Source organism: Lepus europaeus, chromosome 7 (genome assembly GCF_033115175.1).
Source record: "Lepus europaeus isolate LE1 chromosome 7, mLepTim1.pri, whole genome shotgun sequence".
NCBI lineage: Eukaryota > Metazoa > Chordata > Mammalia > Lagomorpha > Leporidae > Lepus > Lepus europaeus.
In genome coordinates, this window is record NC_084833.1 from 85,074,809 (window position 1) to 85,102,766 (window position 27,958).

The 27,958-nt window shown below is 43.1% G+C and overlaps 2 protein-coding genes across 3 annotated transcripts in view; both read right to left on the reverse strand.

Moving 5' to 3' along the window:
- MAML2 (mastermind like transcriptional coactivator 2) overlaps positions 1-21,146 on the reverse strand; it is a 379,458-nt gene extending 358,312 nt beyond the window's left edge. Inside the window, exon 1 of the mRNA XM_062196906.1 lies at positions 19,253-21,146. Coding sequence (XP_062052890.1) covers positions 19,253-19,765 — 513 coding nt within the window. The 5' untranslated portion in view covers positions 19,766-21,146. The remainder of the gene's footprint in view (positions 1-19,252) is intronic.
- Positions 21,147-25,112: 3,966 nt separating this feature from the next.
- The window catches only part of CCDC82 (coiled-coil domain containing 82), a 58,389-nt gene continuing 55,543 nt past the window's right edge, over positions 25,113-27,958 (reverse strand). The window contains exon 8 of one of the 2 annotated variants that reach the window (XM_062196909.1): positions 25,113-27,055. In XM_062196909.1, the coding sequence (XP_062052893.1) occupies positions 26,987-27,055 (69 nt within the window). In that variant the 3' untranslated portion in view covers positions 25,113-26,986. The remainder of the gene's footprint in view (positions 27,056-27,958) is intronic. The other variant, XM_062196907.1, reaches the window with a different exon arrangement.

The following is a 27,958-nucleotide window of genomic DNA, read 5'->3' on the forward strand; positions in this document are numbered from 1 at the left end:
CCCACTCTCAGTAAATATGAGTAAAGAAAGTGCGCTCCCAGTCAGAGCACATGTTTACAACTAAGTTAAAGGCTCTTAAAAATAGGGTGTTTGATGGTCCACTGCCAAAATATGAACTCGAGCAGACTGGAGTGCACAGCTAATAATAAAGAGTCAGGGTTGCTATGAAAATCGCTGAGACTGATCTCCAATGCTTATCCTTTTCACCAATGAGTCCCCTACAACCACATACAGACATGAGTTTGGAGTTAGAGTTCAAGGTAGGAAGGAAGGACACCTGGACATGGTAGGAAATCATTTAAAACAAAAGCAAAAAAAAAAAAATTCGGATTGGATGGGGCTCAAAATTAAATTGCAGAAGAGAATGGAAAGAGTTCAGCTGCTCTCTGGGCACTGCTTGCTTTATAGAAAAGAAGAAAATGCCCAGATAGATAACAAAGTGCAAAGTAAAGGAAATATGTTAGGCATGAAGAAAGCTACCCTGTTTTCTGTTCAGATTCCTGAAATAGAATGAGCAGATATACAAAGAAGAGAAACATTTGCTGACGGCTCCAAGTCAGGTGAAGAACCACAAGAACCACAGCTTCAGCAGGGTCTTCTCCCCTTCACCACAAGTCTTGGCTTCAGGGTCTTTGGCACGGGGAACCCCTGGAGAATCTGAGAAACCTATGGATGGATCAACACTGAAAACTGCATAAATGTAATCACACAAAATTGAGCCTTCAATGCAGAGGATGCACAAAGTCAAGAAGCTGAAGAGAACACTTATCTTCCAGCATAAAAAGCAGCTATTGATGACAAAGATAGCACTCTCCAAGAGAACACAGAGTTCTCTCAATCACCACTCCACTTCCAGCACCCAAGTTTAACTGATCATCTTCAAGTTTACGCATCTGCATCATTTCTACGTTGCTTCTGTTACTGCTTCCTACCCAGAGAGAATTTCCTTCAAAATTCTCCTTAGAAGTAACAGTGTCTGTAGCATTTCCATGTGAGAAGAGCGTTGGGAGACCAACCTGGTTAGAAGTCTGGGAGAGAATCAAGCTGAGTTTGCACATTTCACACACACACACACACACACACACAAAACTGGAAAACATCCCATCTATGCTCATGGAGAGAATAAAGATAGTAGGGTCCTCAACCAACTTGCTTGTCTACAAAGGCACTTAAGATCAAGTTAACTAATTTAAACCTAAGCTTATTCTCTCAGTGAATTTGAGGCCTACTCACAGCATCATCAGACCCTGATGCCATTCCTTCATGGAAATTAACATGTCATCAGGAATCTACACTGAAGATGCCCAGATTTGGGTTTCTGGAGAACCCTGAAGAATCCAAGCCAGCCATATGCCTGCAGGGCAGGTATCGATAATGATACACGTTGGACCTCTTTTCCATTGAGCTTGAGTATTACCTTAGAATCCACCACACAGCCCTCCAGGTGGCTACTAAAACCTACCTTGGAATGCAAGTTGAGACATATTTGTCACTCCCGGATGCTACATGTTCAAGCACTTTCTACCTCTAAAACACAGGAGACTGGCAACTGTCTCACAGAGTTATCTGTGACCCCAGGCATTCATTCTGAATTTCATAGTCAGCTTTGATGACTAGTTATTTCTAGTTGGCATTGACTTTCAAATGTCTTCTTGCACTTGGCTTTCAAGCTCAGGCTTTGCTGATGTGTGAGCTGCAGTCTGATAGAACCTGTGTAGTTAATCTTCTCTGTGCAGTATGGAAGAGCAACCAGCATTATCCTGCTCTGTTCAAATTCTGGCTCAGTGACCTGGGCTTATTCCTTCGCCTCATGTCTCAATGCCCTTATCTGTCAGATGGGAATAAGACAGCACCTACTTTGTAGTGTAGTTGTAAGAATTTGAATTAGTATTTTAAAAGGAAAACTTAGAAGAGTATCTGATACATTAAGCATTTAATAAATGTGATTTTTCCCCCCAAAAGATGTATTTTACTTAGTTGAAAGGAATAGAGGAGAGAGAGAGAGAGAGAGAGAGAGAGAGAGAGAGAGAAAGATTTATCTGCTGGTTCACTCCCCAAATGGCTGCAACAGCCAGGTCAAAGATAGGAGCCTGGAACTCCACCCAGGTCTCCCATGTGGGTGGCAGAGGTCAAAGTACTTACACCATCTTCTGCTACTTCCCCAGGTGTATTAGCAGAGATCAGAAGCGTAAGGGATGCCAGCATCGTGTAGCAGTTTAACCTGCTGTACAACAACATCAGATTCTACAAATGTGATTTTTAAAAGTAAGTGTTGAGGGGCAGGCATTGGGACACAGTGGGTTAAGCCGCAGCTTGAGACATCTGCATCCCATGTTAGGGCGCAGGTTTAAGTTGTGGCTGCTCTGCTTGCAATTCAGCTCCCCACTAATGCATTCTAGGATACAACATATGGTGGCTCAAGTGGATGGGCCCCTGCCACGCACATGGAACACCCAGATGGAGTTCCTGGCTCCTGGCTTTAGCTTAGACCAAGCTAAAGCAAGCATTTGCAGATCTTTCTCTTTCTCTCTCTCTCATTCTCACTGGCTTGCTCTCACTCTTACTTTGCCTTTCAAGCAGATATAATAAACAAATAAGCATTTAGAAAAAATATCTGTTGAACCAAAGGGCTATCTTGAAGATCAGTGTTTTATATTAAATGTTTGGTACATTTAGTCACAGAAATAAAAAGGTGTGGTCCTTTAAAAATTCATGCTCACCACAGCTTACTTCAACAAATATTCCCAGTGCTTGCTTACTAGATGTTTGACACTATTATAGGTTCTGGAAATACAGAGATAAATAAGGCACAGCGTCACCTTGGAGCAAAAGTCCATTAGTTATGAGCCCTTGAATTTTCTCTAGGTAATGAGAAAACAGCTTTAAAAAACTCAGTTCTCACTTGGATCTAAATGGATTCAAAATGGCTTTGCAGCCAAGAGCTACAGGTCTCTTCCTTAAGTTCCATCTAAGATGTTCATTCCAAAATAAGCAGCAGTAAGGAGGCAAACCTTAGACAGCTCTTGGTTGCAGAGAACAATCTGCTTCTTCAATTGGAGACCCAGTGTCTCTCCCAGAGGACCTCGGAGCCCTCTCTTTCCAGACCTGCCGGGTGACTTACTACACTTGAAAGAAATGCAAGAAGCAGAGCTTGGGCTTTCATAAACAAAAAGTTTTCTCACTTTGTCCTTTGAAATTACTGCATTTAAAAAAGAAAAAAAAAAAACACAAGACTCCCTTTTTCCAGCTCCCCTTGTGGATTTGGCCTGCTGGGGCGTCAGACATCCTCATTCCATTCATGACTGCCATTCTTATGAGGAGAGTCACTGCTTCAACTTCTGTGTGTGTGGGTGTTCTTCTGGGAGCTGCAAACATTCGAGGTCCCCATCGCCTTGCAAACTTAGTTCTGCATTTGGGACTCATTTTTTTTAAATTTGTTTTACAGGTAGAGTTATAGACAGAGAGAGACAAAGAGAGAAAGGTCTTCCTTCAGTTGGTTCACCCCCCAAATGGCCACTACAGCCGGCACTGCGCCAATCCAAAGCCAAGAGCCAGGTGCTTCCTCCTGGTCTCCCACTTGAGTGCAGGGGCCCAAGCACTTGGGCCATCCTCCACTTCCTTCCCGGAACATAGCAGAGAGCTGGCCTGGAAGAGGAGCAACCGGGACTAGAACCCGGCGCCACAGGTGGAGGATTAACCAAGTGAACCACGGTGCCAGCTGTGTGCCCTCCGCAGGCCCAGGGTGCTTGAGAATGGATGGACGCTCCGTAGAGGAGTCAGTATAACAAGCTTGAGTCTCTCCTCCACATCTTTAAAATGGGCATAATAATACCTCAGAGAACAAACTGAGATAATATATGTGTTCATGCTCTAAAAACTGAAAATTTGCTTTCCAAAGCTATGATATTATTTTCATTTCTCATGTCTCCCAAGTTTATTTCCTATTTGCAGACTACAAGTAGCTGTACCTGCCTTGTTGACCCCATAATGCTTGGTGAGGACTACATGGATCACGGACACGTATATTATGACCACTATAAATGCTATTACCTACTGCAGCACACTTCCTGAGAGTCTGCTATGCCCAAATCTCCTCAAGGCCTTTGTGTTAATGTCCTGACCGTTTCTTTTCTATTCCTGTTTCTAAAGAGGACTGATATTCTTCTCCAGAAATGTTACCTTTCAGCAGTTTCTCTTTCATTCTGGAACCTCGATGACTTCTAACAAAATGACAGTAGCTCTAAGGCACAGAAGATGCTTACGCGACCATTTTCTTCTCTAAAAGCATCCAAATCAGCATTTTAAGAAGACTGGCCAAAGTAGCACAGAGCTGGGGCCAGGAAGACCACTGTGCAGGCAGATGTCCAGGCTTGGGCAGCCACAGGCAAAGGACTCCCACTTTTAGCTCTGCAGGTAGATATTTGTTTATGGTTATCACTTTCCAGAGCATTTGCAAGATTTTCTTTCTTTTAATTAACCCCAATCAACCTCCAGTCAGCCACACCAAGTAAGGAACATGGAGCTGTGCATTGTATCATTGATTAAATTATTGTGTTCCTTTATTTGTTAGCAGTTTATTATCCCTGTCTCTCCTCTCCGTTAAAATGTTAAAATCCATCCAACAAGAACTTGGTCTTTCCTGTGTGGCCCAAGGGCCTTAAACAAGACCCAGCATGTAGTAGGTGTTCAGTATCTGTAACTTCTATTGCATCATCATTTCCCTTGAACTAACATTTTCCACTCAGGAGGGATTGGGCTTTTAGAATTTGAACATGGACAGAATTTTGAGAGATTATCTAACCCCTGACTTTCCAAATGGTTGTAGCACTGGATTCCCTGCTTTAAACCTATGTTAAATGCATAATGATATAGGAGATGGAGACCTGGAATCAAACCACAGGCCCCTCCCTCTCTCCTTCCTACCCCTATCCCTGAAAGACAAATAAGCAATCACTATGATCTGGTCACTGACTCAGTGAGTATTGTGGACCTACAACGTGCCAGGAACTGTTAAAGGCTTAGGATGTGTGCACTGAACAAGACGAACAAGGTCCCTGGTCTCAGGGAGTTTACATTCCAGGGGCGACAGACAGGAAATACACAAATAAATCAAGACTTATCAAATTTAGAGAGTGATAAAAGTTAGGAACAAAACAAGAATTCTGCAATTGATATGGGGGGACTAGGCAGGGAGCTATAAAAATAAATGAGCTGGAAAATTTTCCACAGTTTCTGTCTCTAGCATTGCACTCTAACTCCACCCCTTTGCATGCCAATCCAGCACACACACTTTCCCATGATACACCTGAGTCTCCTCCAGGACCCGGAAAGAGAGGTCTCCATGAGGAGAATGTGTACACAGAGTTCCACGTGGAAACGCCATGAAACTCTACCAGAAGACCTCATGTGCACTAAACTCTGCCCAAACTCCACCCTGATGATATTTCCAATTAGGGTACTCCCCTACCCCATCAATGGGATTGGACAAGGGAGTATCCCTATTTTGGCCTTCTCTTGCTATCTCTTGTCAGGGCAGCCCTCTTTGGTCATCTCAAGGGAGTTTCTCTCCTCTCGGGATTGCCGGCACTCACGCCTAACTATATACTCACTCTCTCATGTTAGGTAAATCCCGCTTCCATTACTGCGCTTTATTTATGCCTCTGCTTTGAATTCTTATCTCACTGGGGGCAAGATGCTGGAATAAAAACTGAGGAAAACACTCCGACAACATAATGGGATAAAATGATGGGGGAATAAGGGAGAGAAAAACCAGTCATGTGTATCTGCTCCAGTTACTGTGGCCTGGGAGGTCTCTCTTGGAGGTGATATCTAAGTTGAATCCTATATGACAAGAACAATCCATCCAAGCGAAGTACATTCTACATTCGGAATCCAATCCTTTTGGGCTACAGATATGGAAACAAAGAAGCAAAGGAGCAGTGCATGCCCCAGAGTCACCCTGTTAGGTAAAGCCTGGACCAGTCTGGAGGTCTCCTGTCATTCCACATTTTCTTTTATGATAAAATGCTCTTTTTCTTAGGTTCTATAAACTTTCATGTTCTTGTCCTCTGGAGCTATTTCCCATAAAACTGATCTCCTTTCTCATATTCCTTAACACATGTACTTATTTCTTGTCTTCTCTGAAAAATGAACTTCATAACCAACTTGTCTTCATTTTATTAAAAATAATCATGATTAAAAATGTGTGTGTGTCCAGTGTGTGTGTGTGTGCTGGGAGCTTGGGGTAGATTTTCTAAGCAGAAATAAGACCTGCTTAATATATTGGAAAAGGAAGGCAACCTACCTTCCTTTATCTTAGTACTTTTAAGAAGAAAAGCCACGTTGCACAGCGTATCACCGAGATATCGGGAAAATCTTAATCAATTATAAGATGCATGGAAAGAACTGGGATAAAAAAGTCACCATCCAATAGCTCTAACCTAACAGACAAGTAAGCTAACCATGTCTACCCTTCAAAACAAAATAAGATGACAACTACAACCGCGTGACTCTTTTTGCTTCATGCTAGTTACATCTTGCTTTGTTAAAGAAAAAGCACCAGGCTGTCCTAGAGCCTACGTTGTGATCCATGGACCCCCAAGATTCCAGGAATCAAGTCCTAAAGAAGCAATTTGAAGAGCTGAGCTCTAACTGGATCTAGAGGTAGGGAGTTGTGCTACCAAGTAAGTTTAGAGTTGATATTTATTTGGAAAAATGATCCTTTGTTGGTTTGTTGGAGGCAGACCCTGTGCATTTCTGTTTCCATTCTATTAAATCCTTAAACAGAGCTGAGTTTTAAGGGCTTAGGACAGCCCTTGGGAAATAGGTGATTACACTCTCTGCTTAGTGGTTTAGCGATAAAGGGGGGAAGAAAGGCAGTGGATTGAATTCCCCTCCCCCAGGCCAATTTCTCAGTGACTCTTTTATAGTTCCCCTTTAAAACGGAAGCATATTCAAAAAATGAAGCAGCAACACATAAAAATCTCACCCATCAATCTGCACTTTTCAACTGTTATATGCATATGAGAGAGGGATAGACAGACAGGGAGGCTGGTATATATATGTATGAAGCTCTAGTCAACTCCTGAGCAAGAAGGTTCTACAGGAATAATTTATTTTCCATTTTCTGTTTTAAGTTTCAGGTAATTATTTCACAGGGGAACTCACTTGGAAATCTTTATGCTGAAGTATAGTTGGGAAGACGTAAGGGGAAAAAAAGACAGTGCTTCCTCTAAAAATAAATTTACGGAATTCAATGCTACTCTTCCAACTGTGTTTCTCAAACTGGAACCCTAAACCGCCCAAGTAGTGCCCATATGGAGTGATGTGCTCATTACCTCTAAGGAAGGTGTTAAGCAATTAACACAGCTAGGGCCCTTCTGCCATGGCTGGACTCATGTTCAAGATTACTTTAGCCCCTTCTCACTAGCCCAGCATTTCCTCTAAAAAACCAAAACATTCACACCCTTGTCTCCTGTCCTTTGTTTGAGCCTTCCTCATTAGATAACTTAAGGAGATATTGAAATTGGAGAAACAAAAGCAAAATATCAGGGAATTCCTCAAAGTACAATCGTACCAAAAAAGACCTCAGAGGTGATCCAAGCCATTCACCAAGTGCCCCTTAATGTTTTTCCTAGAAGGAAAGTAGTAAACACCAGGAAAGTACAAAAGAGGTGAGTATGGTGATCAACTAGTAATTTATCAGAACCAACACTGGGTCCCCACATCCAATTCCAAGGCCAGTACATCCATGTCATATCACAAATAGGTATAGCACGTAGGTATAACACAGTACCAGGGGTCACTTCCTCTTCATTTATTTTTTTATAAAGGGTATGATGGAATAATAATGTACTTAGAATAATTTCTTATCAAAGAAAGATTCCATCTCTTAAAGATGGCTTATGCTGACTTTCCTCAGCATGCTATGCTATAGCTAACAAAGCCTTTGTGACCTAGAAGATTGAATGCGATTACATTGCCCCTATATATTTGCTATGCTGTTTGACTCTCCCAAGGGCAGCATAACAGTACTAGGGGAGTGACATCTTTATGAGGTTAACCCTTTTCTATTTTAAGGGTAGACTACCAAAGGCAGATGTGTTCCCTGGAGCATAACAAGAATGCTGGAAATTTGGTAGTTAGGAGGAATGACAGCACCAGGCCATGATCCAGGAGAGAAAAAATTACATTGTTGTTCAGAGGGACAGTGAGCTGGGGAACCTTTGGAGGACGTCAAGGCATATGCTGTGAAAGGGATATGCCAAAGGAAGGGGGAGCCTGAATTATATTATTTTATTATGAAATTATATTATTTCTTTATTATGAAATTATATTATTTCTTTATGAAAAGAAACAAGGGAAAATAATGTTTCTAAGCTCTGCCACATGCCTGACAACATGCTAGGTCCTTTCATGTGCTATCTCATTTAATTTTCAAAACCTTTAGAGATAGTTAATACTATCCCAAAGAGCAGAAAATAAGGCTCAAAGATGCCAAATCACCAGAATGGGATAACTCAGCTGAGTAAGTGGAGCTATCTTCCACAGTGAGGTTTGCCAGCTCTGATTCTATTAACCTTTGCTATGTTAAAAAATGTCCCTAAAATTACTGGCTTAAAGCAGTGATGTGACATTTCTCAGGATCCTGTAAACTGCTTGTACAGCCTGCCTGTAGGTTTCACCTGGGCACACACATGTGAGGACTGGCTGGACCCAAAAGGGTCCCACTCCTGGATGGGCAGTGGTGCTGTTTGGAGGCAAGGGTCTCTTTAAGTGGGAGCTCATAATCCGGCTGGATAGACTGCTTCTCCTATATGGTGGTCTCAGAACGGGGTTTCAACAGGGCTTCATCAAGGCCACCCTCAGAAGTAGCACAGCGCCTTTTCTAACAAATACTATTGGCAAATGACATTGTGGGTCCTCTCAAGATGCATGGGAAAGAAACAGCACCTACTTTTTCTATGAGATGGATAGCCATATCACATTACAGAGGGCTATGAGGATTGGAAGGAATCACTACGATCACTTAAAAATCAATTATCACAGGCTCTACAACACGAAGGTCCTCCTACTATCAGCATTTTTCTAAAAATCCAAAACTTCCCCTAATGTTCTCTTTTTTATAGGTTTATAAAAGGCCTTAATAAAACGGCTACTTTTTATAACCCGGATGAAATGTTAGAAAACTTGGAGTTCCAGTCCTAGCTCTGATGCTATGGGATTTTGCAAGGTTTTCTTTTTAAATTTTTTAATGGGCTTTAATTTCTTCATCTATAAAAAGAGGGTTTGGTGTGATTTCTCTCTAAGGGCTCATACAGCACTATAAATTGTAGAATAGCATCCTATTTTTAGTGCCTTATGAACTGGCTCTCTGGGGGATGGGCAGGATGGAGATGAGAGAAGGCTAGAAATGAAATGGTTTCTATTTTGCAACACACTCCCTTTCACAACTGTGGGTGCAGAATTTGGGAGGCAGTAAGGAACAGAAACCCCTTGCCACGTGTAGCTGTAAATTCACATCATCTGAGTGCTTTTCTGACCATTCTCATTTATCACATGCCAAACCTGCCTGGGTCCTCCAGCATGATACCAAGGATTCAAGTGCAAGCCCTTGCCCTCAGAGCTTTTGGGCCTATTTGGACCAAACAATTGCCATGCAGCACACACTCACACCAGCTGAGCAGACAGCAGAGGGAAAAGGGTTCCTGAGCTGGTGACTTCCGGAGGGAAATGCTTAGCCCAGAGCTCTCTCAGAAAGATATTGTTGCCTAGTCTATGGAAGATCAAGTTCCCAAGGAGAAAACTAATGTTTAATTTAGCACAAAGACAGCTCAGAATCTCTCTCTGGGGGACTGAGCCTGCAAACAGATCCACACGCAAAGAATCCTAGTGAGAAAAGGAAGCTCGCTCTGGTGCTTCAGCTGGAGGATTAGACCCAAACTTTCTAAAGTCCTGTCTGTCAGACTGTTAGGAGGACCAGAGCTCTTTCCTATTTCCTTGATATGTCTGCAGTTTGCACTTTTTGAGCACTTCCGTGAAACAACCCAATGGGATAATGTCACTAGCACATACTCTTTGTTGTCTGAAATTACATGGTACAGTGTGGCAATCCAAAGTGCAAGCCTTGGCCGGTTTAGCAAGGATCAGTCCTCTTAGGTGAACACAGCGACAACAAAAAACTTGTTTTCTCAACTTCTTAGCCTGAAAATGCTTTTATTTTTTCATCATTGAGACCCCAGAGGCCTCCAGAATTGAGCAATTTACACCTGAGTATGGCAGTGATCATTCCATCGTCAGAATTCAATACATATTGTATTCAATTAAGCCACTTCTTTGCACCCTAGTTACCATAACTCAAAACGCTTACACTGTGTATCCAACAGGTTTCTGGTAAGGTATTAGCAACAAGAGCAGGCTTTTTCTCTTAAATACATTTTCTTTAAAAAAAAGACATGTAATTAACTTTTTATTCAAATCTGTTAGGACTACCTGTAGAGAACTCTGTTGTGCAAAGAATTTAAGGTGTTGGGCTTCATGAAGGTGAAAGTCTGCCAGATAAGAGTCACAAATACAAGGGGACTTCAAAAAGTTCAAGGAAATTGGAATTAAAAGAAGTACTTTGATATAAAATTTTTTGAAATTCATGTATTGTTTTGTTTTTTGTAATTGCGTTTCCTATGAACTTATGGAAGATCTTTCCTGAATGTAACTCAGCCACCTTTCTGACAAAAGAGAATTTTGAAAATGACATTGTTGTTAAGTCTACATCAACGTATGAACATGCCAGAATGACTCAGGAAGCAAGTACACTGTTAAAAAATGAAGTAAATCAAACCGCACCAAATTTGATACTACAGTTCTTAAGCATTATTATCCTTGAGAGAGGAAGGGGGTATCTAAATTTATATAATGGGGATAAATAAAGAAGTTAACTATAGTCTTTGCTTTGAGTAGAAACAATATTACTTTAAGTATCATCTACCAAAGAACAAGAACTGCTCTCATTCTATTCCTGTCACTTCTTCATAGAAACATCATGCTTTTGATGAAGAATTATCAACACTAAAACTCACCTTGAGGCCTTGGCAAATTTTTGCCATGTTTCTTATGTAAAGTCACACTTTAGGAAGTACTGCTCAAAGGAGAGATTCCAAGCCAAGAAGCACATCAAGGCATGGAATTTTCAACTTACTCCTGGTAAGGGTTGGGATGAAGCCAAATTTGTGTTGCTTGTTCATATGCAATTTTAGCTAGGAATCTGGCTTCCAAAAGCATAAATTTAAATCTCCAAGAAAGGGAGCTTCTCACCTTTTGTTATTATGGAGTATGGCTTTCGTGGGTAAATGTGAAATTTAAGCTATCTATTGGGAGTTTTGAATTATTAGAATAGTCCAAATGTATCAATTTAATTAAATTAACTCAAATTAAATTCAAATTAATTCACTTTAAAGTATTCATTAATTTGGGGCAGGCCTTTAGCCCAGAGGTAAGCCCCACCTCTGGAGTGAGTGATTGGTTCCATTCCCAGCTCCCACTCCTGATTACAGCTTCCTGCTAATCCAGACCCTGGGAGGCAGCAGTGATGTCTCAAGTAATTGGATTCCTGTTACCTATGTGAGAGGCCTGGATTGAATTCCTTCCACTCAACCCAGTCCTGGTCATTGCAAGCATTTGGGGAGTAAACCAGCCATGGCAGCAATCAATCAATCAATCTCTCTCTCTCTCTCTCTCTCTCTCTAAACCAGCCATGGCAGCAATCAATCAATCTCTCTCTCTCTCTCTCTCTCTCTCTCTTTCTCTCTCTTTCTCTTTCTCTCTCTCTTTCTTGCTCTTTCTCATCTCTTCACCTCTCAGATAATCAGTTTTAAAAGGAATTATTCAATAATTCGAATTAACAATTGATATATATGGACTATTCAGTTCTAATGATTCGAAATTCCTAATAGCTAGTTTAAATTTCTCATGTACTCACTAATTCCATACTCCAGACTTGCTGGGTCATTGAATGGAAACCCAGACTATATTCTAAAAGTAAGGAGTCAAGTAGGTTTCACTCCAGTCAAGTCCTAGATTGAGACTCCTAGTATCCTAGGAATACAAAAGAGATTAATTGCTTCTAGTCTCAAAAAAAGACAAAATTTAACCCTTTGCAGGGAGATGTAAATCAACCCCAGGTGACTTCTCAATATGAAACTATTGATGAAAACTTAATAACACAGTATACCACACTAACCATTTCAAGTAAATATTAAAGAGAAAAGCATGCCCTTCCATAATATGTCTGATGTACTTCTAAGGCTAGAATCCTAGGCTGGGACAATTGCATCATTTAATCAGCAGCCCTAAGACATTAGTTCGATTACTATCATTTTGATAGTTGAGGAAACCAAAGGGAGCAAATCTGATTTAACTAAGACAACAGGCCTGTTAATTGGTGGAATTGAGATTTGAAATATCTTACCATACACTCTAGGTTCTTAACTCCTATGCTGCCTTGCTTCTTAGAACAAGCCAAGTTGAACACTTATGTTTCCAACCCCATTCACATCTCTTTTAACAGTAAATTCTAGGAAGGCAAAGGCTCTAACAAATTGCTCATTGATATAATTCTAGAACAGTGCATGACACGGAATAGCTACACAACTATTATTCACTAAATTAATGTATAATTTCCCCAACTCTAAGAAGACTCATGTCTAAAATGTGGATGTGAGATTTCAAAACCTTTGCTAAAGTCATGAAGACTCATGAAGACGCAGGGTGGCATCAATACTGTTACTTCCCCATGTTCCCAGCCATTCCTTCAATTATTTGGCTACAGTAGGGCCCAACTCTCTAGCCTCAGGTCTGTGGTAGAATGCCTTCTCCAGGAAGTAGAACAGCTTGCATTCTTCTACATTTGTCCCTTAGATATGTACAGGAAAAGGTCAAAACTGGCAGATAGTCCACTGGCTATGGACAGTATCCCCACATCATGCTGTGATTCAGGGAGGGAAGGGGAGCTAGCCTTTTCTCCTTTGCCATCCATTCCCTAGTGTCCTTTCCTGTGCCTTGTAACCAGGGACCAAATTGGTAGCTGACTAAACCCTAGTGAAAGATCTGGAACACATCCACACTAAAAGCAAATAAATCAGTACATTTCAAAGACAATCTGAGACCACAGCTTCTCATACATTTTTGGCCATGATTTTTTAAACCTAAAAGACATTTTGTAAGTGTACAAGCAAATTCATTTATTGGGCCGATCACTCTACACATTAAGAGTATACATTTTTTTACCAACAGGGCAATTCTTGTTAGTACTAGAAGGCCTAGGGAGCCTAAGAAAAGTCGTGCAGTTGGTTCTGTTTCTTTTAGTTTCTCTTCCGCGTCTAGCAAGTGTGCTTTTAAAATCGTCTCCTTCCAATGCCAAAGGCCATGTCATGCCGTATATAACTCACTGTGAACAGGAGAAGAGTGTAAATAGCGAGGCATTAAGCAGCTCCAGGGACTTGAAGATAGGTAGTACAGAACACTTAGGCAATGCACTCTGAGAAGAGGCTGCTGGAGGGGAAATGTAATACTTGTCTTCAAGTATATGAAGGATTAGTATTGCTTCACAGCTGCCGAGTCCTTTGAACCTTCCTTGCTCGACCGTTTTCCAGAGCTTCTGATTTGCTCTCCCCAGACTTCCAGCCCCTTCAGGGGGTGGAATGACCTCACCTGTCACCCAGCCACACGGTCAGCCAGATTCTGCTGTCTGTCCACTATGCATTTAACTTTCACACCCACTCACATGCTCAAAATCAGCGACCCCACCTCCCACCTCCCAGCTCTGCATTCCCTCCCTCTCCCAGGCCCTGCTGGTGACCCACATTTTCCATAAAACTACCCCAGGTTGAATTTGGATCTCTCTGCTACCAGCAACCAAGAGGACTCCTAATTTAAGCACCTACTATGTGTCATGCACTATTCTGTTTTCCTAAATAATACTAACTTTACACATGAAGATACCAACACCAAATAATAAAATCATTTCCCCAAACTCATACAGCAAATATGTGCCAAGAAGGGTTCTGAACATTGGTCTAACTATAAAATTGGTACATCAAATTCTCCCATTTACTCTCTCTCTAAGCCTTGGGGTCTCTATTGGCAAAATGGAGCCAATGTTGCTTATTCATCTGGTATTTACAGGCGTTATAGAAAACACGCAGCACGTGTGCCCTATATATACCAGGGCTCAATAAATATTTGCCCTTCTCTTTGATTGTCTGTTTCAGTTGTGGTCCTTTCTCCCTAGTCAGTATCTAGTTCACTGCTGCTTTGCTGAAGCATTCTGGTTGTCAGACTTGTCAGACTGCAAGCAAGCAGGGACTGTATGTCTTGTATTTCTCCTCATTCTCCCATAGAGCTTGCTGCAGCATGAAGGAACTTAGCATGAAATGCAAGAGGAAGAATTTAGAATTGCTTTCATTCAACATGCCCCTGCCCATGAACATGAACATATATAAGGTACTGGCTTGAAAAATAAGGCAGTAGAATTCACTCAGAAATGGTTAGCTGCCATCCATAGCAGAAATGTAGGATTTTTTTTTTTTAATTTCCTTCCAGGCTTTTTGAGATTAAACACTATTGCTAAAAACACAATCAAACTCACAATAAGAAAAACTAGCTAAACATGACCATCCTTTTAGTCACATTTAATTGTTGTATCTAAGAACATTTGAAAGCCCATGCTTATATATCTTGGTACTTTAAAACTAATTACAGGAATAGGGAAGCTATAAGGTATTCAAGTTTAAGATTTAGAAAAAGTTGACAAACATTGCCTCACAATGACATTATTTCAAAGGAAGTAGAAGCTTTCTACAAACACTGACCTCAACAAGCAAGGCACGTGGGTTTACATGATACCATCACCTTGCAGTCAAAGCAAGCTTTATGGCAAGTTTTAGCAAAGTATTGCACCAACTTGTCTTAGCACTTGAGCCTGTTTTCATTTGTCAGATCTCTTCTATTCACTTGAAGAAGTAGTAGGGAGGTCTTGGGTAGATAAGAACTCTTTTATTATTTTGCTCTGAAAAGCACAACAAAAATAGGTCAGCTTTCTAAGGAAATCATGGCTGCAAATATAAATAATGTATGTATTCCTTCCACTAGCCCGGGAGGGGGATGCCTATCATGCAGTCAGTTGCAGCCACTCACATCTGGCTCCACACTTAACAGCTCTCCAATTGCCAACTGTCAATCGGAAACTTGATTATTATCTGTTAAGAGTAACCAGGGAACTCTGGCAATGATTTAGCTTGTTTGACTTCCTTAAGCTAACAATTAACATTTTAGACTATTGTTGACAAAATATTTAACTTTCCCATGCTATTTGTGTAAACAACTTTTCTAATATTCCTTAGATACTCGGGGTGGGGGGGGGGGGCAGAGACACACCTTTCTAAAGCATCGCAGGTCTGTGCAGAGATCTGTAGCATGCACTGAGAACAGAGACCTTCACAGTGTCACACATGTTAAATAGGATTTCCTGGGACTTTCAGGATCACTTAAGCACACTGATATTTCAGTCTTGACAGCGCTAAATTTGAAATACCAATCCCTCTATTTATAATAAAAGCTACTCCACCATTCAAAACAGACAACTGAAAGATGGGTATACTTCTAATCCCTGGAAAAATTGGTGTTATTCTTCATTGTTTAGTAGTTCATTATTAGTAATACTAATTATAGAGCTTTGCATTTCTACAGTACTTTATTTTTTTCTGAATCCTGTTAAGAAACATATTCACTAACTTCTCTCAACTAGCTAGGGCAGCATTATGGTTCTCTTTCATAGATGACTGGTCCTAGTTACCCAGCTGGTTCATGACGGAGCAGCCAGGAAACCAAGGGGTGCAGGCTCCTGGCTGGTCTGTTTTCTTTCCTCTACACCATATTAAAGAAAAGATCATCTCCGAAGCCAAAAATGACTTAGAACTACTTAATCCACTCATCCTAGCAACCCAATCTATGCAACAGTAAGAGAGTTTGTCTGGGAAACGAGAAAGATTAATAATGTACCATGGAGGCTCTAAACCTTACCGTTCCTTAGACCAGCAATTATTCCGTTTCACAGTTCATTCAAAGATTCAAACACACTTTACCAGAAAAAGATTTAGTGCCTGAAGCCTGTACCAAGGGTTTAGAACCGCAGATCTGCCCAAAGCCCCAGAATCCAGGTCCTCTGAAAGGCCCTATTCCTACAGCCTCTGAAGCAGCGGGGCTTCCCCTGAACTTGTACTTGAGCTAAATGGAGAAACTGGCTGAGTAAGGGCTGCAGAATCAGGCTCTCAATACGGACAGAATTAGAACTGGCTTGGAGGTTATTACTGCATTGTTCTTGAAACTCAGGCTATTGAAAAGATTCAGACATGATATATTCCTTGCAGGGTGACACCAAAGGCAACACTGTCCCATCAAACAGAAGTTGTCCTTTCACCCTCACTCAGCAAATATTACCCATTCTCTACAAGGCACCACATTAGCAGGCATGTAGGACAGGGAGCTTCCAGCAGAGGACACAGCACATATTTAATTTTAGATGATCAATATTCTCTCCCTTTCTCCAAAGGACATTTATGGCCACTTATAGCATACGAATTAACCATTAGAGCGATACATCCAACACACCCAGACCACATAAATCTGGTGATGGACATGGTAGCAATAAAATGAAGGAAGAATTCTGACACTCATTCTGAGCCAAGGCCCTTTCAAATTAATAGTATCTCGGAAAATAAGAGAAGCCCGAGTGCAGGGGACCTGCAGGAGGACCTGCGGGTGTGCAGGCTTGGTGAATCACTGGCTAATGCCCATCCCTCCCTTTGCACACAATGTTATCAGGTTAATTCAGCCCTTGCAGTAAGGTCTTCGAGTACCATGCTGAGTAACAAGGCTCCAAATTTAGAAGCCAGCGTGGAGAGGGAATTTCCATCAGCCAAAAGTGGGGTAGTGGATCAACCCTTGCAAACACCACACGATTTCAGTGGAAAGCAACCATCAGGCATAACCTGTCCTTATCCATCCTCCTTGCATCATCACCCCACTCGGAGAGGCAGCGCCTCCACGGGAGTATTTCAGGAGCTGGCTGGTTAGTGGCTGGGAGAGAGCAAACAGATTCCCTCTGAGAACAGGGGCGACCCGGCAGCCACCTCGGCTTCGGCAGTGGGCAGGCTTCAGCAGGGAAAGGCCAGGCGCTGCTCCCTCATTTCCCTCCCAGCATGGGTACTGCTATTGTGGAGTCACAGGAACCACTGAAGTTGGTTTCATTTTGCCCAAGAAAAAGCCGCAGCCTCATCTTACTCCCAAGTTCGACAAAGGCAAAAAGTGTAGGCAACCCCGCCACCTTCCTTGCAGAGGCTGGGATGCGACGGCGATGGGGAAAGCCCGCGAGGAGGCCCTTTTGTGGCCCCCGCAGTCCTGGCACCCAGGGCAGAGATCAGCCTTCTCTAATCAGGGTTGGGCTGGGTGCCTGGCTTTCAGTATCATCCCCAGAAACACTTACCGGGAGACTGTGAAGCGCACAAAGCCGTATTATTGTGAGACTTGCAGACAGATTATAAATCTACTGGGGACAATCGAGGCATTTAGATCCTTTTGGCTGCTGATGCCGGTGACACACACATACATACAAACCTCATTCTTCTCTCCATCAGAGCAATTCTCTCCTCCCCTCCATCACCCTAGCATCTCTCTTTCACAAACCAAACTCCCACTGCTCTGCTAGGGAATTCCAGGGAGAAGTGGGGATGGAGCAGGTGGCAGAGAAAGGAAATTAGGCCTTCAAGCTCTAATGGAACCCCACAGACTAATTGTATTCAAGGGTAAAGCAGGGAGCATTGGGCAGTTTAAGTGTGAGTGGTTATTCTTCATCTGAAACTGGTGTCAGGGAGTGGCAGTTTTATGCAGCCCAAGCAAAATGTGTGTGAGAGGATGTTGGGAGGGGGGGTTGTGGAGAAGAGAACTCCTGGCCCCCGGAACTTCCCAGAACGTGGACCCAGGCCAAAGAGAAGGGGGAGCCAGGAAGGAGCTTCCCATGGGTCTGGCTGGAGGATGCTAACTCCCCAGAGCTCATTTTCAAGTTCCCCCGGAAGGAGGCATTTCACATGGCACCATCCTCTCCTTTGGACTTTTTCTGAGTACTTCTGAGCTTGCATGGCCACTTCCTGTTGCTGACTATCAGAGGGCCTGGCTCAAGTAGACTGGAGCTGTGCTGTGAGCAGACACAACCTCAGGAGACCAAGCGAACTCAGGAAGAGAGGAAGCCTACAGGGCTTCCACCTCCTCCCAGATACCACTGGCCCAGCAGCTCTGAGGGAAGTCAGTATACAGCAGGTAGGCACCTGCCCAGGACTGGCACCAAGAATCAGTTGTTCCAGGCATATCCCCTCGGGGAGGATGAAGTGCTCCTTTAACGAAGAACCTCCAGGGAGCAACCACATCACAGCTGTCCCAGGAGGGGCTGAAGACAACGTACTGCTTGGGATGCGATCTGTGTACACGGCCCTGGGTGCCAGCCCCTCTAGGCAGGACATGATTGGGGTGCCTGTGAAGGAAGCTAGGTGGGGATGAGGGCGTGGAGAAGTTGACAGGCAATCAGGGAGTCGGCCTCCAAAGAGACATCCCCTCCTTCATCTATCTTTGGGACATTTTCTCCAACTTTTATTTTTAAATAGGGGATACTTGCGGAGTTTGTTCCAGAGAGTTGTTCAGGGTCTCTTAACCCAAGGAGAAGGGACCACTTCAAAGGGAGGAAGAAAACTAGGCAAGAAGGAAAGGACCTTAGCAAAGTTCAGCTGGGCTGACAGACGCTTCTGGGGCCTTATCAGAGCTAACTGGCTGAAACTGGAGGATCCTCGGGACAGCAGGGTCTGCCCCATTCAATTGGGTCTGGCCTGCTGTAGCCTCTTGTTTTGCTTTTTGTTTGATTTAACAAGTTGTGGACGCCATTTTGCCTTTGGAAAACTCAGATTTTTTTTTTTTTTTTAATCAGTTAAGGAACACCCTACAAGTAGAGGAAAACCCATGAATGAGCACCAACGGAACTTGATGAGTAAGAGTTTAAACCACACAAACAACACACCCAATGGCTCCTGAAGCCGTCAGGTGACGCCTTGGCCTTTGTCAACGCTGTCCATTTTACATCGGGCCAAGGCGACCTCTACCTTCGCCAAAGGCCACGCGACCACAGCCCGAATCATGAGAAAACCAGGTGCCTTACCGCAATCAGGGCCGAGTTCCTCTGGTCCCCCGAGGCCGGAGCTGGCGGCTGCTGCTCTCCGTTTATCCCACCACCGCCACCACTGGTGCTACTGTTCAGCAGGTGCTGTTGGTGGTGATGGTGGTAGTCTGGTGGGGGTGGCGGGGCTGCTGTGGCTGCTGCTTGGGAGGCTGTAGGTGGGGCGGCGGAGGGCGGCGCAGCGGCCGCAGTGGTGGCAGCGGTGGTCGTGGCCTTGGAGTGCTTGCCAGCCTTCCTTGCCCCTTGGCCGTGCTGGACGAGGCTCAGGAGCTGCAAGGTGCTCTCCCTCTCGCGATCAGAACTCTCAGCCCTACCACGCTCATAGCGTCCTTCGCAGCTCAAGTGGTGCTGGCGGCAGACGGCAATCCGAGCCCGGAGGCGCTCCACGATAGCGCTGTGCACTCTCGGGGTGACTGAGCCCCCTCCAAGGAGCCCCGCCCCAGAGGCCCCCCCTAGCCCTCCTGCGGGGGCCTGCGGGGGCGCTGTGTCCCCCATCTTACTGTACACAAGGCTTGGGATGGTGAGGAGGAAAGGGGGCTACCGCTGACTATGGCAGGCAAATCTGATTTTGTCAGTGTGAGCTCAGTGTTCAGGGCCACATGAATAGAGGTCTTCAGGGGTTGGGGTGGGGGGGAGCAGTGGCGAAGATGTGGGGGAAGGGAGTTAGTCAAAAGAGAGGAGGGAGAAAGAACAGAAACCAGCTGGGGAGGGTAAGTTGGAAACCAGCCCCGATCAACTTACTCTAATTGCGGCTGACAGTTCTGGAGAAGTTGGAAAGAGTTGGATTTTTTTTTTTTTTTGCCCCCCCTCTCCCCCGACGGAGCTGACAAGCGCCACCAGGTACTTTGTAAACACACGATTTGGGGGTTCGAGCAAGAACTCAGGGATGGTCAAGACAGAGACAGAAGCCGACAGCGAAAAGAACAGAGCGAGGTATTAATAGAGGGCGGGCTGGTTCCCCCCTCCCCTAATTGTTTCTGAGAATGCTTTATGGGGATGTTTCCATAGAGAAACACGTTTCTACCCTACTCTGTGTAACTGGCAGCCTCTTCTTTTTTTTTTTTTCTTAGGGTTAAGTAAAAAATTAAAAACCAGAACAAAACAGTGCTGTTTCAGAAGGCTTCTGAGGGTTCAAAATGTGCAAACAAATCAAGAGAGCCTCGTCTTTTGGGCTTTAGTTTTTCTCCCTTTCCCTCTGCTCCGGTGCACACTCCTCTTTGGGGGTACTGGAGGATGGTGTCTTCTCCCCAAAGCGGGAGACAGCTTTTCAATTGTTAACAATGTCAGTAATTGGACTTTTGGACCATGGTTTTTCTCCAGCTAATCCAATCACCGATAAAATCCTCATTCCCTCTAAGGTTTCCCAGCCTTAAAGCAAAGCAATCTGAAGTGGCAAGCCACTGAGCGAGATCCTCCAACACATTTTTTTTTTCCTTTCCCACTTAGGTTTCTATTCCTCACCCCCAGCTCTATTCTAACACAGTATCAAGAGAGACAAACTCTTCCGAGAGTAATTTACAAACGATGGTCCAACTTACAAACTTCCAGCAAATTGCACCGAGTCATGTCCAGCCACTTTTCTGTCCACTTTTGTACATTCCATCCCCGGCCAGTGGATCTGAGGGTCTGGACTCGCAATAAGCAATGTGGTTCTATCTCTTGTATTGCTTCGCTTTAGAGGTGGAAAAAAAAAAAAAAGAACCACAAAAAAGTAGCTTGTATATTCCTTTCTCTTTCTCGTCTGTTGTTAGCCGCTTTGCTGACACTGGCTCCCGCCCGGAGTCACGGCGATACACAGGCTTTCATTGTGCTCCGATAGGAGAGGGAGAGAAAGAGAGAGAGTGAGACAGAGAGGGAGAGAGAGCGAGCCAGCAAGCTGCAGATGGGGGGGCGGGGGGCGGGGGGAGGGCGGGAGCGCTCGCTCGAGGCTCCCTGGTGGAAGGCGGGTGCCACTGCGCCAGGGAGCGATCGCCGCCCGGCACCGGGGAAAGGGGAGCGCAGAGGGCCTCCCAGTGGCTGAAGAGGTAAATCCCGGAGCCTGCGACTCGCGCAGCCGGCGCTCTGCTCCGCCTCACGCTCGGGGAAGGAGTGGGGGCACGGGGGAAATTCCCCAGCCTCCACGCAACTACTTCACCAGCCCTCAATGTCTAAGGAATTCCCGGCCAGGGAATGTGTTTTCCCTTTCAGACCTACGTGACGCCCCCCTGAGGATATCATTTTCATTTTTCAATATGCTGAGAATGACACCACTGAGCACCCTAGCGAGAGCTGGCTGGCGGAGCACTGAGGAAGCGCTCATTTAATATAATAATAAGGAAGACCTGGCTGTGCGCTTCCTTGGGGGAGGGGGACACCTGGAGAGGAGGGGCAACCACACTGTTGTTTCCTAAAGAGCCGGCAGGTGTGGGGTGGACCGGCCTGCCTGTTGGTCATGTCTCTGCAGAAGCCCATCTGGGTGATCACAAGCGCATCAGCAGGGATGAATAACTTTTGAGGATGATGAAATTGGCAATACCAGTTCTAGGGAGGGAAAAACAAAAAATAGATTTTTCTGGGGCCAGCGCTGTGGCATAGCAGGTAAAGCCGCTGCTGCTGTGCAGATATCCCATGTGGGCAGCGCCAGTTCAAGAACTGCCTGCTCCACTTCTGATCCAGCTCTCTGCTATGGCCTGGGAAAAGCAGATGGCCCAAGTCCTTGGGCCTCTGCACACGCATTGGAGGACCGAAAGAAGCTCTTAGCTCCTGGCTCTGGATTGGCTCAGCTCCGGCCATTGCGGCCAACTGGGGAGTGAACCAGCAGATGGAAGACCTGTCTCTCTGCCTCTACCTCTCTGTAACTCTGCCTTTCAAATAAAAAATCTTAAAAAAAAAAAAAGGTTTTTATTTGAAAATGCAAGTTGACTATGACAAGCCAAACTAAAGGTATGAGGATTATTATCATTTAGCTGTTCAGTTCAAGCAGTTTCATAACACAAAGCACACAGATCTCTTGCATAGATCATTACCTGGCCCTCTCCCATCTTTAAAACACCAAGACTTACAGTGGGTTCTACTTGCCCTTGTTAGTTATAGAGAGTACATTCAGGTGAGCATGGTATTAGACTAGCCAGAACCAAAAATATTCTGAGTATCCTAACTTTGAAGTCATTTGGATTTGAGGTCCCATGCCACTGAGCCCCATTAATTTAAACCAACTCTAGCATTGCAGTAAGATGGTCCCGCTTCAAACTGGGGTGCAGATGGAAATGAATGGGCAAAATCAAGGCACACAGTTTCAGTTCTCTATAGGTTGGCCTACTTTGGTCCGTTTTATTTTCACCACCTCTGGAATGTTAGATGGGAAATGGGGACAAGTGGACTCTGTTGGAATGTATCTTTGTAACTTTTCATTGCAATATGCTCTGAAGTTGTAACTACTCACATGAAGAGAGGCAGACATCTCCTTGCTATATGTGCAAAATCTGAACTATCGCAATGTGCCAACAGTTGTGTTCATTAAATATCTTCTTTCCACAACTACTTGTATTTACATTCCACATTAAAGTCTGATAAAAGAGAAGAAATGAAAACATAATGTTCTCTCTGTAAGTACCAGGGGTTTTTTTTTTTTTTTTAAGTTCTTTTTTTTTTTTTTAATTTTTTTTTTTTATTTTTGACAGGCAGAGTGGATAGTGAGAGAGAGACAGAGAGAAAGGTCTTCCTTTTGCTGTTGGTTCACCCTCCAATGGCCGCCGCGGTAGCGCGCCGCGGTAGCGCGCTGCGGCCGGCGCACCGCGCTGTTCCGATGGCAGGAGCCAGGTGCTTCTCCTGGTCTCCCATGGGGTGCAGGGCCCAAGGACTTGGGCCATCCTCCACTGCACTCCCTGGCCACAGCAGAGAGCTGGCCTGGAAGAGGGGCAACCGGGACAGGATCGGTGCCCCGACCGGGACTAGAACCCGGTGTGCCGGCGCCGCAAGGCGGAGGATTAGCCTAGTGAGCCGCGGCGCCGGCCCAGGGGTTTTGATTAATAAGAGTCCTTGGTGAAATCAGAATTCCTAAATGAGATAAACTTTTTGATTTTTATGCCAAACACGGACATATCCTAAAAATGTGGCAAGTAGTACATTTTCACGTAATATTCCAGAGCTATAGGACAGTTCTTGGGAGTGTTCATTGGACTTTATGCAGCTGTTTAAAGTTGACATCAGCATCAGCAACATCATTTTCCACTCACAGCAGTTACTAAATCTAAAATCACTGCTTCGGGTATGGCACTCTGTGTGACCTCCTTAATCCTAAAAAATCAGGTATTATTAAACCCGTTTAAAAATGAGGAAACCACTTGCTCCAGTTTATGGAACTTAGAATTAACAGATCAAAATTCAAACTCAAATGACTTCAAACCTACCCTCTCTTAACCACTGGGCTTGCTGCCTCAATTATCAACTGTGAAAGTAGTTTAGGGAGGCCAGACTACCCCCAAAGCAGCTCCTAGGCTGCAACTCTCTCAATCAATACTCCGGAGTCTAAAAAAGTCCTATAATACTTGTCACCCCCAAGGAATGTTGAGAAGTGGAATAAACAACTCATCTGAATATGAGTAGGAGAGGGGACATGGACATGGGACATCCAATTGCCTTTAAACACTTCTTTCCCCTTTTCTGTCTTATGGTCTTGTTCTCTTTCATAAGCCTAAAATTTCTGTATATTCCTATGAATTTTAAGATTTATTCATTTATTTGAGAGGCAGAGTTAGAGAGAGACAGATCTTCCATTTGCTGGTTCACTCCTCAAATGGCCATGTCAGCAGGGGGTAGGGCAGGCTGAAGCCAAGAGCCTGGAACTTCATCCAGGTTTCCCACATGGGTAGCAGGGACCCAAGCACTTGGGCCATCTTCCACTGCTTTCCCATTCACATTAGCAGGGAGCTGGATCTGAAGTGGAACAGCCAGGGCTCCAACAGCTGCTGCTATGTGATGCAGACATTACAGGTGATGGCAGCTTAACCCACTTGCACCATACCACCCATCCAATTCTTTTAAGCATCAGTTCCCTTTTACTTGTCAATTTTTGTCTTATCTATCTCTACTATCCACAGCTACCTAACAGACTAAAGCACCTAACATTATAGTGATAAAATATGCAGATCTAAAAGTTAGGTGAAGTAACAGGTGAGATTTATAAGCTTACCATCTTTTTAGTGTTACAAATGAATTGATGATACTAGTAGTTTGTCATTTTACTTATAAAGGTTAATCCTATTTTTTTTTCCAAAATTTTCTTTTTCTTGTATGAACTTGCTCTTTGGTCTCCTAAGCTATGCTAATTCTGACTTCTTAATAATCACTTTGCCATGCTTTTGGTGTCACCATATACTTTAAGGCCTCTTGTGCTCTCCAAATACCTATTGAAACAGCAAGCGTGGTAGCAATGACTAGACATAAGAAAAACTACCTATAAGCCTCTTATGATCAAGTTCTTACAGACAAAGTGATTCAAATCAACGAGATGTCATATCAACCTAGGTCATGGGTCAGCTAGCATCATTAAGTCTTATTAGTGCCTTAATTTTACTAACTGTGTTATTAAAATTAAATTTTTAATGCTCTCCAGTTTCAACACTTTCACTCTTGAGTTATCTTACCCTTGTCTGTAGTGTCAAGTTTGATGCTTCCAGGGTCATCAGGCACACTTCAGAGATCACAGTCTGCAGTCTACCTTTTTACAAATTAATCAGGATTTTTCACTTTCCACCTCTATCACTTTTTTTCTATCAGACACTATTCTTTCATCTATACTTTTCAATTGTGGCTTTATTTTTATTTCATGGAATTAAGGATTTGTGCTAGAGAAATATGAAAAAGAATATGAAATTCCTATTTCATGCTTTTAAAAAATTTATTTATTTGAAAGGTAGACAGAAAAAAACGAATGGACAGAAATCTTCCATCTGCTGGTTCACTCCTCAATGCCCATACCAGCCAGACCAAGAGCTAGAAACTCCATCCAGGTCTCCCACATAGGTAGTAGGAGCCCAAATAACTGGGTCATCTGCTGCCTCCCAGGCACATTAGCAGGAATCTGGATCAGAAATGAGGAGTAGCTGGGACTAGAACCAGGCACTCCAATATAGGATGCGGGTTTTCCAAAGCAGCAGCTTAATGCACTGTGCCACTACACCCCCTGTTTCACTTTTGAAAAAGGCAGGCACTCATCAGCACCTTCACCACTTTGTCTTTTCTAACTACTTTGTGTACAATAATCGTAATTTTAGGAAATGAATGGAGAAAATATTAACTACACTTGACTTAGCCAAAAGGCTGAGAAGTGCATGAAAATGTTAACTAATGTCTGTGTAAACACTTAATAAAATGTGGCTGCTTATGTATACATATATACTGAGGTCCATGCCATGAATCACACACTAAATGAAACCAAGTTCATCTAACAATTCCATTAAGAAAAAACTATCTAAAGTGTCATTATAGAGCAGAATCTACTGGAATATCACTTTTTAGAAATAAAGATACTGAACAGAAACATGCAACTGTTTTACTTTATTAAATAAGAAAATTCAAATGTGTAAAGTAATGCAGATAACAAAATATATGCTTTTAAAGTGCTTTTCACTGAAATTCTCTGAGATCTCTTACCCTAATTTATAGATCTACTTACACCAGAGAAATTATGGATAAAAAATATATAAAATATCTTTTTTCTCCAGTTGAACAGGAAAAAAAGTTTTATAAAGCATAAAAACACATATCATGAAATTATTCTGTGGCCAGCACCGCGGCTCACTAAGCTAACCCTCCACCTGCAGTGTGGGTACACCAGGTTCTAGTCCTGGTTGGGGCGCCGGATTCTGTCCCGGTTGCTCCTTTTCTATTCCAGCTCTCTGCTGTGGACCGGGAAGGCAGTGGAGGATGGCCCAGGTCCTTGGGCCCTGCACCTACATGGGAGACCAGGAGGAAGCTCCTGGCTCCTGGCTTTGGATCGACGCAACGTGCCAGCCGCAGTGGCCACGTGGGGGGGGGGGGGGGTGTGAACCAACGGAAAAAGGAAGACCTTTCTCTCTATCTCTCTCTTTCTAACTCTGCCTGTCCCCCCCCCCCAAAAAAAAAAAAAAGAAATTATTCTGGAATGTGAGGCCAAAAGATTCTTAAAGACTTAAAATATGTTTGTCAGTAAAACTTAAGAAAAGGAAGAAAAAAACCTCTTTTCTTGAAACAGATAAGCTATAATGTGATTCTGAGGCAAGGGGACTGAATGAATGCCATGCTGAAGCTTCTTTCAGGGCCCATTCATTAGATGAGAGTAGTCTAACGGTAGACACCCAACTGTGCAAAAAGACAACAAACAGACCTGAGCAGGGCTTCAGCAATACATACAGATAGATGTTTGCCTAAATTTAAACAAATTTAAGACTGTTTTAAAATACAATACAGTTATAACTAAACTGACAGAACATGAATAGGTCATTCACTTGATAGTGATATATTATAAAGACATTGTTCTACAACTGTAAAATACATTTATGGACTTGAAAATTATTAAGCTTATTTTTCTATTTATAAATCAGATAAAGGCATTATTAGAATGAGAATTTCAATGATACAGGATGTTTTGCCATGAAGATACACAGAAAATATACAAATATGTTACATGATACAGAGAAACAAGATTCATGATCTTCACATTTACAGCAATTTATAGTCTTCTCGGAAGGATATGTATTACAATTCAAACTTCTCATCTTGAAAGTTATCTGCAGAATTCAGATATTCTTCAAGTTCACTATATTTCTGCATATACAATAGAAAAGCTAGTTATTTTACATAAACCAACAAAATAAGGTAGGTCTTTTCAAAGTACAAACAATAACTAGTTCATTTCACAGTAATTTTGAAAAAATCTATTATAAATGAGAACACAACTTTTAAGCATTTCTAGTTCACAGAAATCCTAGGAAAAGAGATCAAACTTGATAATATTATTAATTTCATAGCTTTTCTATCAATTATAATTTTTCCATGATCACTTGGAGTAAAAAAGGTAGTAATTTCAGTAACTCATTCAAGAAAAATTTGTTGAACAGTCTCTGCTAAAAATGAATTTATAAATCAAATACTCTGCTAATACAGGATTAAAAATATGCTCTTCCTGTCCAAACAGAGAAAAGAGCTCAGTAGTGATACACCAATGGTAATCAGATATAAGTGCCACAAAGTAGTACAGGCACTGTTATGAGGATTCCGATGAGGGGTCATAGTTAGTTGAGGGGACCAGGAAAGAGTGGTAGTTAAGCTGTCCTGGGGAAACAGATTTGGTAGGTAAAGAGTGGTGAGGGGCTAGCACTGTGGCATAGGGAGTAAAGATGCCACCTATAACCTGGCATTCCATATGGGTGCAAGTTTGTGTCCCAGCTTCTCCACTTCTGATCCAGCTACCTGCTAATGGCTTGGGAAAAGCAGCAGAAGATAGCCAAATTGCTTGGGTCCCTGCAACCTGTATGGGAGATCTGGAAGAAGCTCCTGGCTTTGGCCTGGCCCCACAAAGATCTGTTTCTCCCCCATTCAAAAAAAGAAATAAAATTAAAAAAAAAAAAAGTTAGTGTTGAGTTTTCAGGAAAAGACAATAGTCCATTGAGCAGTGATGTGACAAGAAAGTATGGGATTTGACTACAACCTGAAATTTTTATAGGAGAA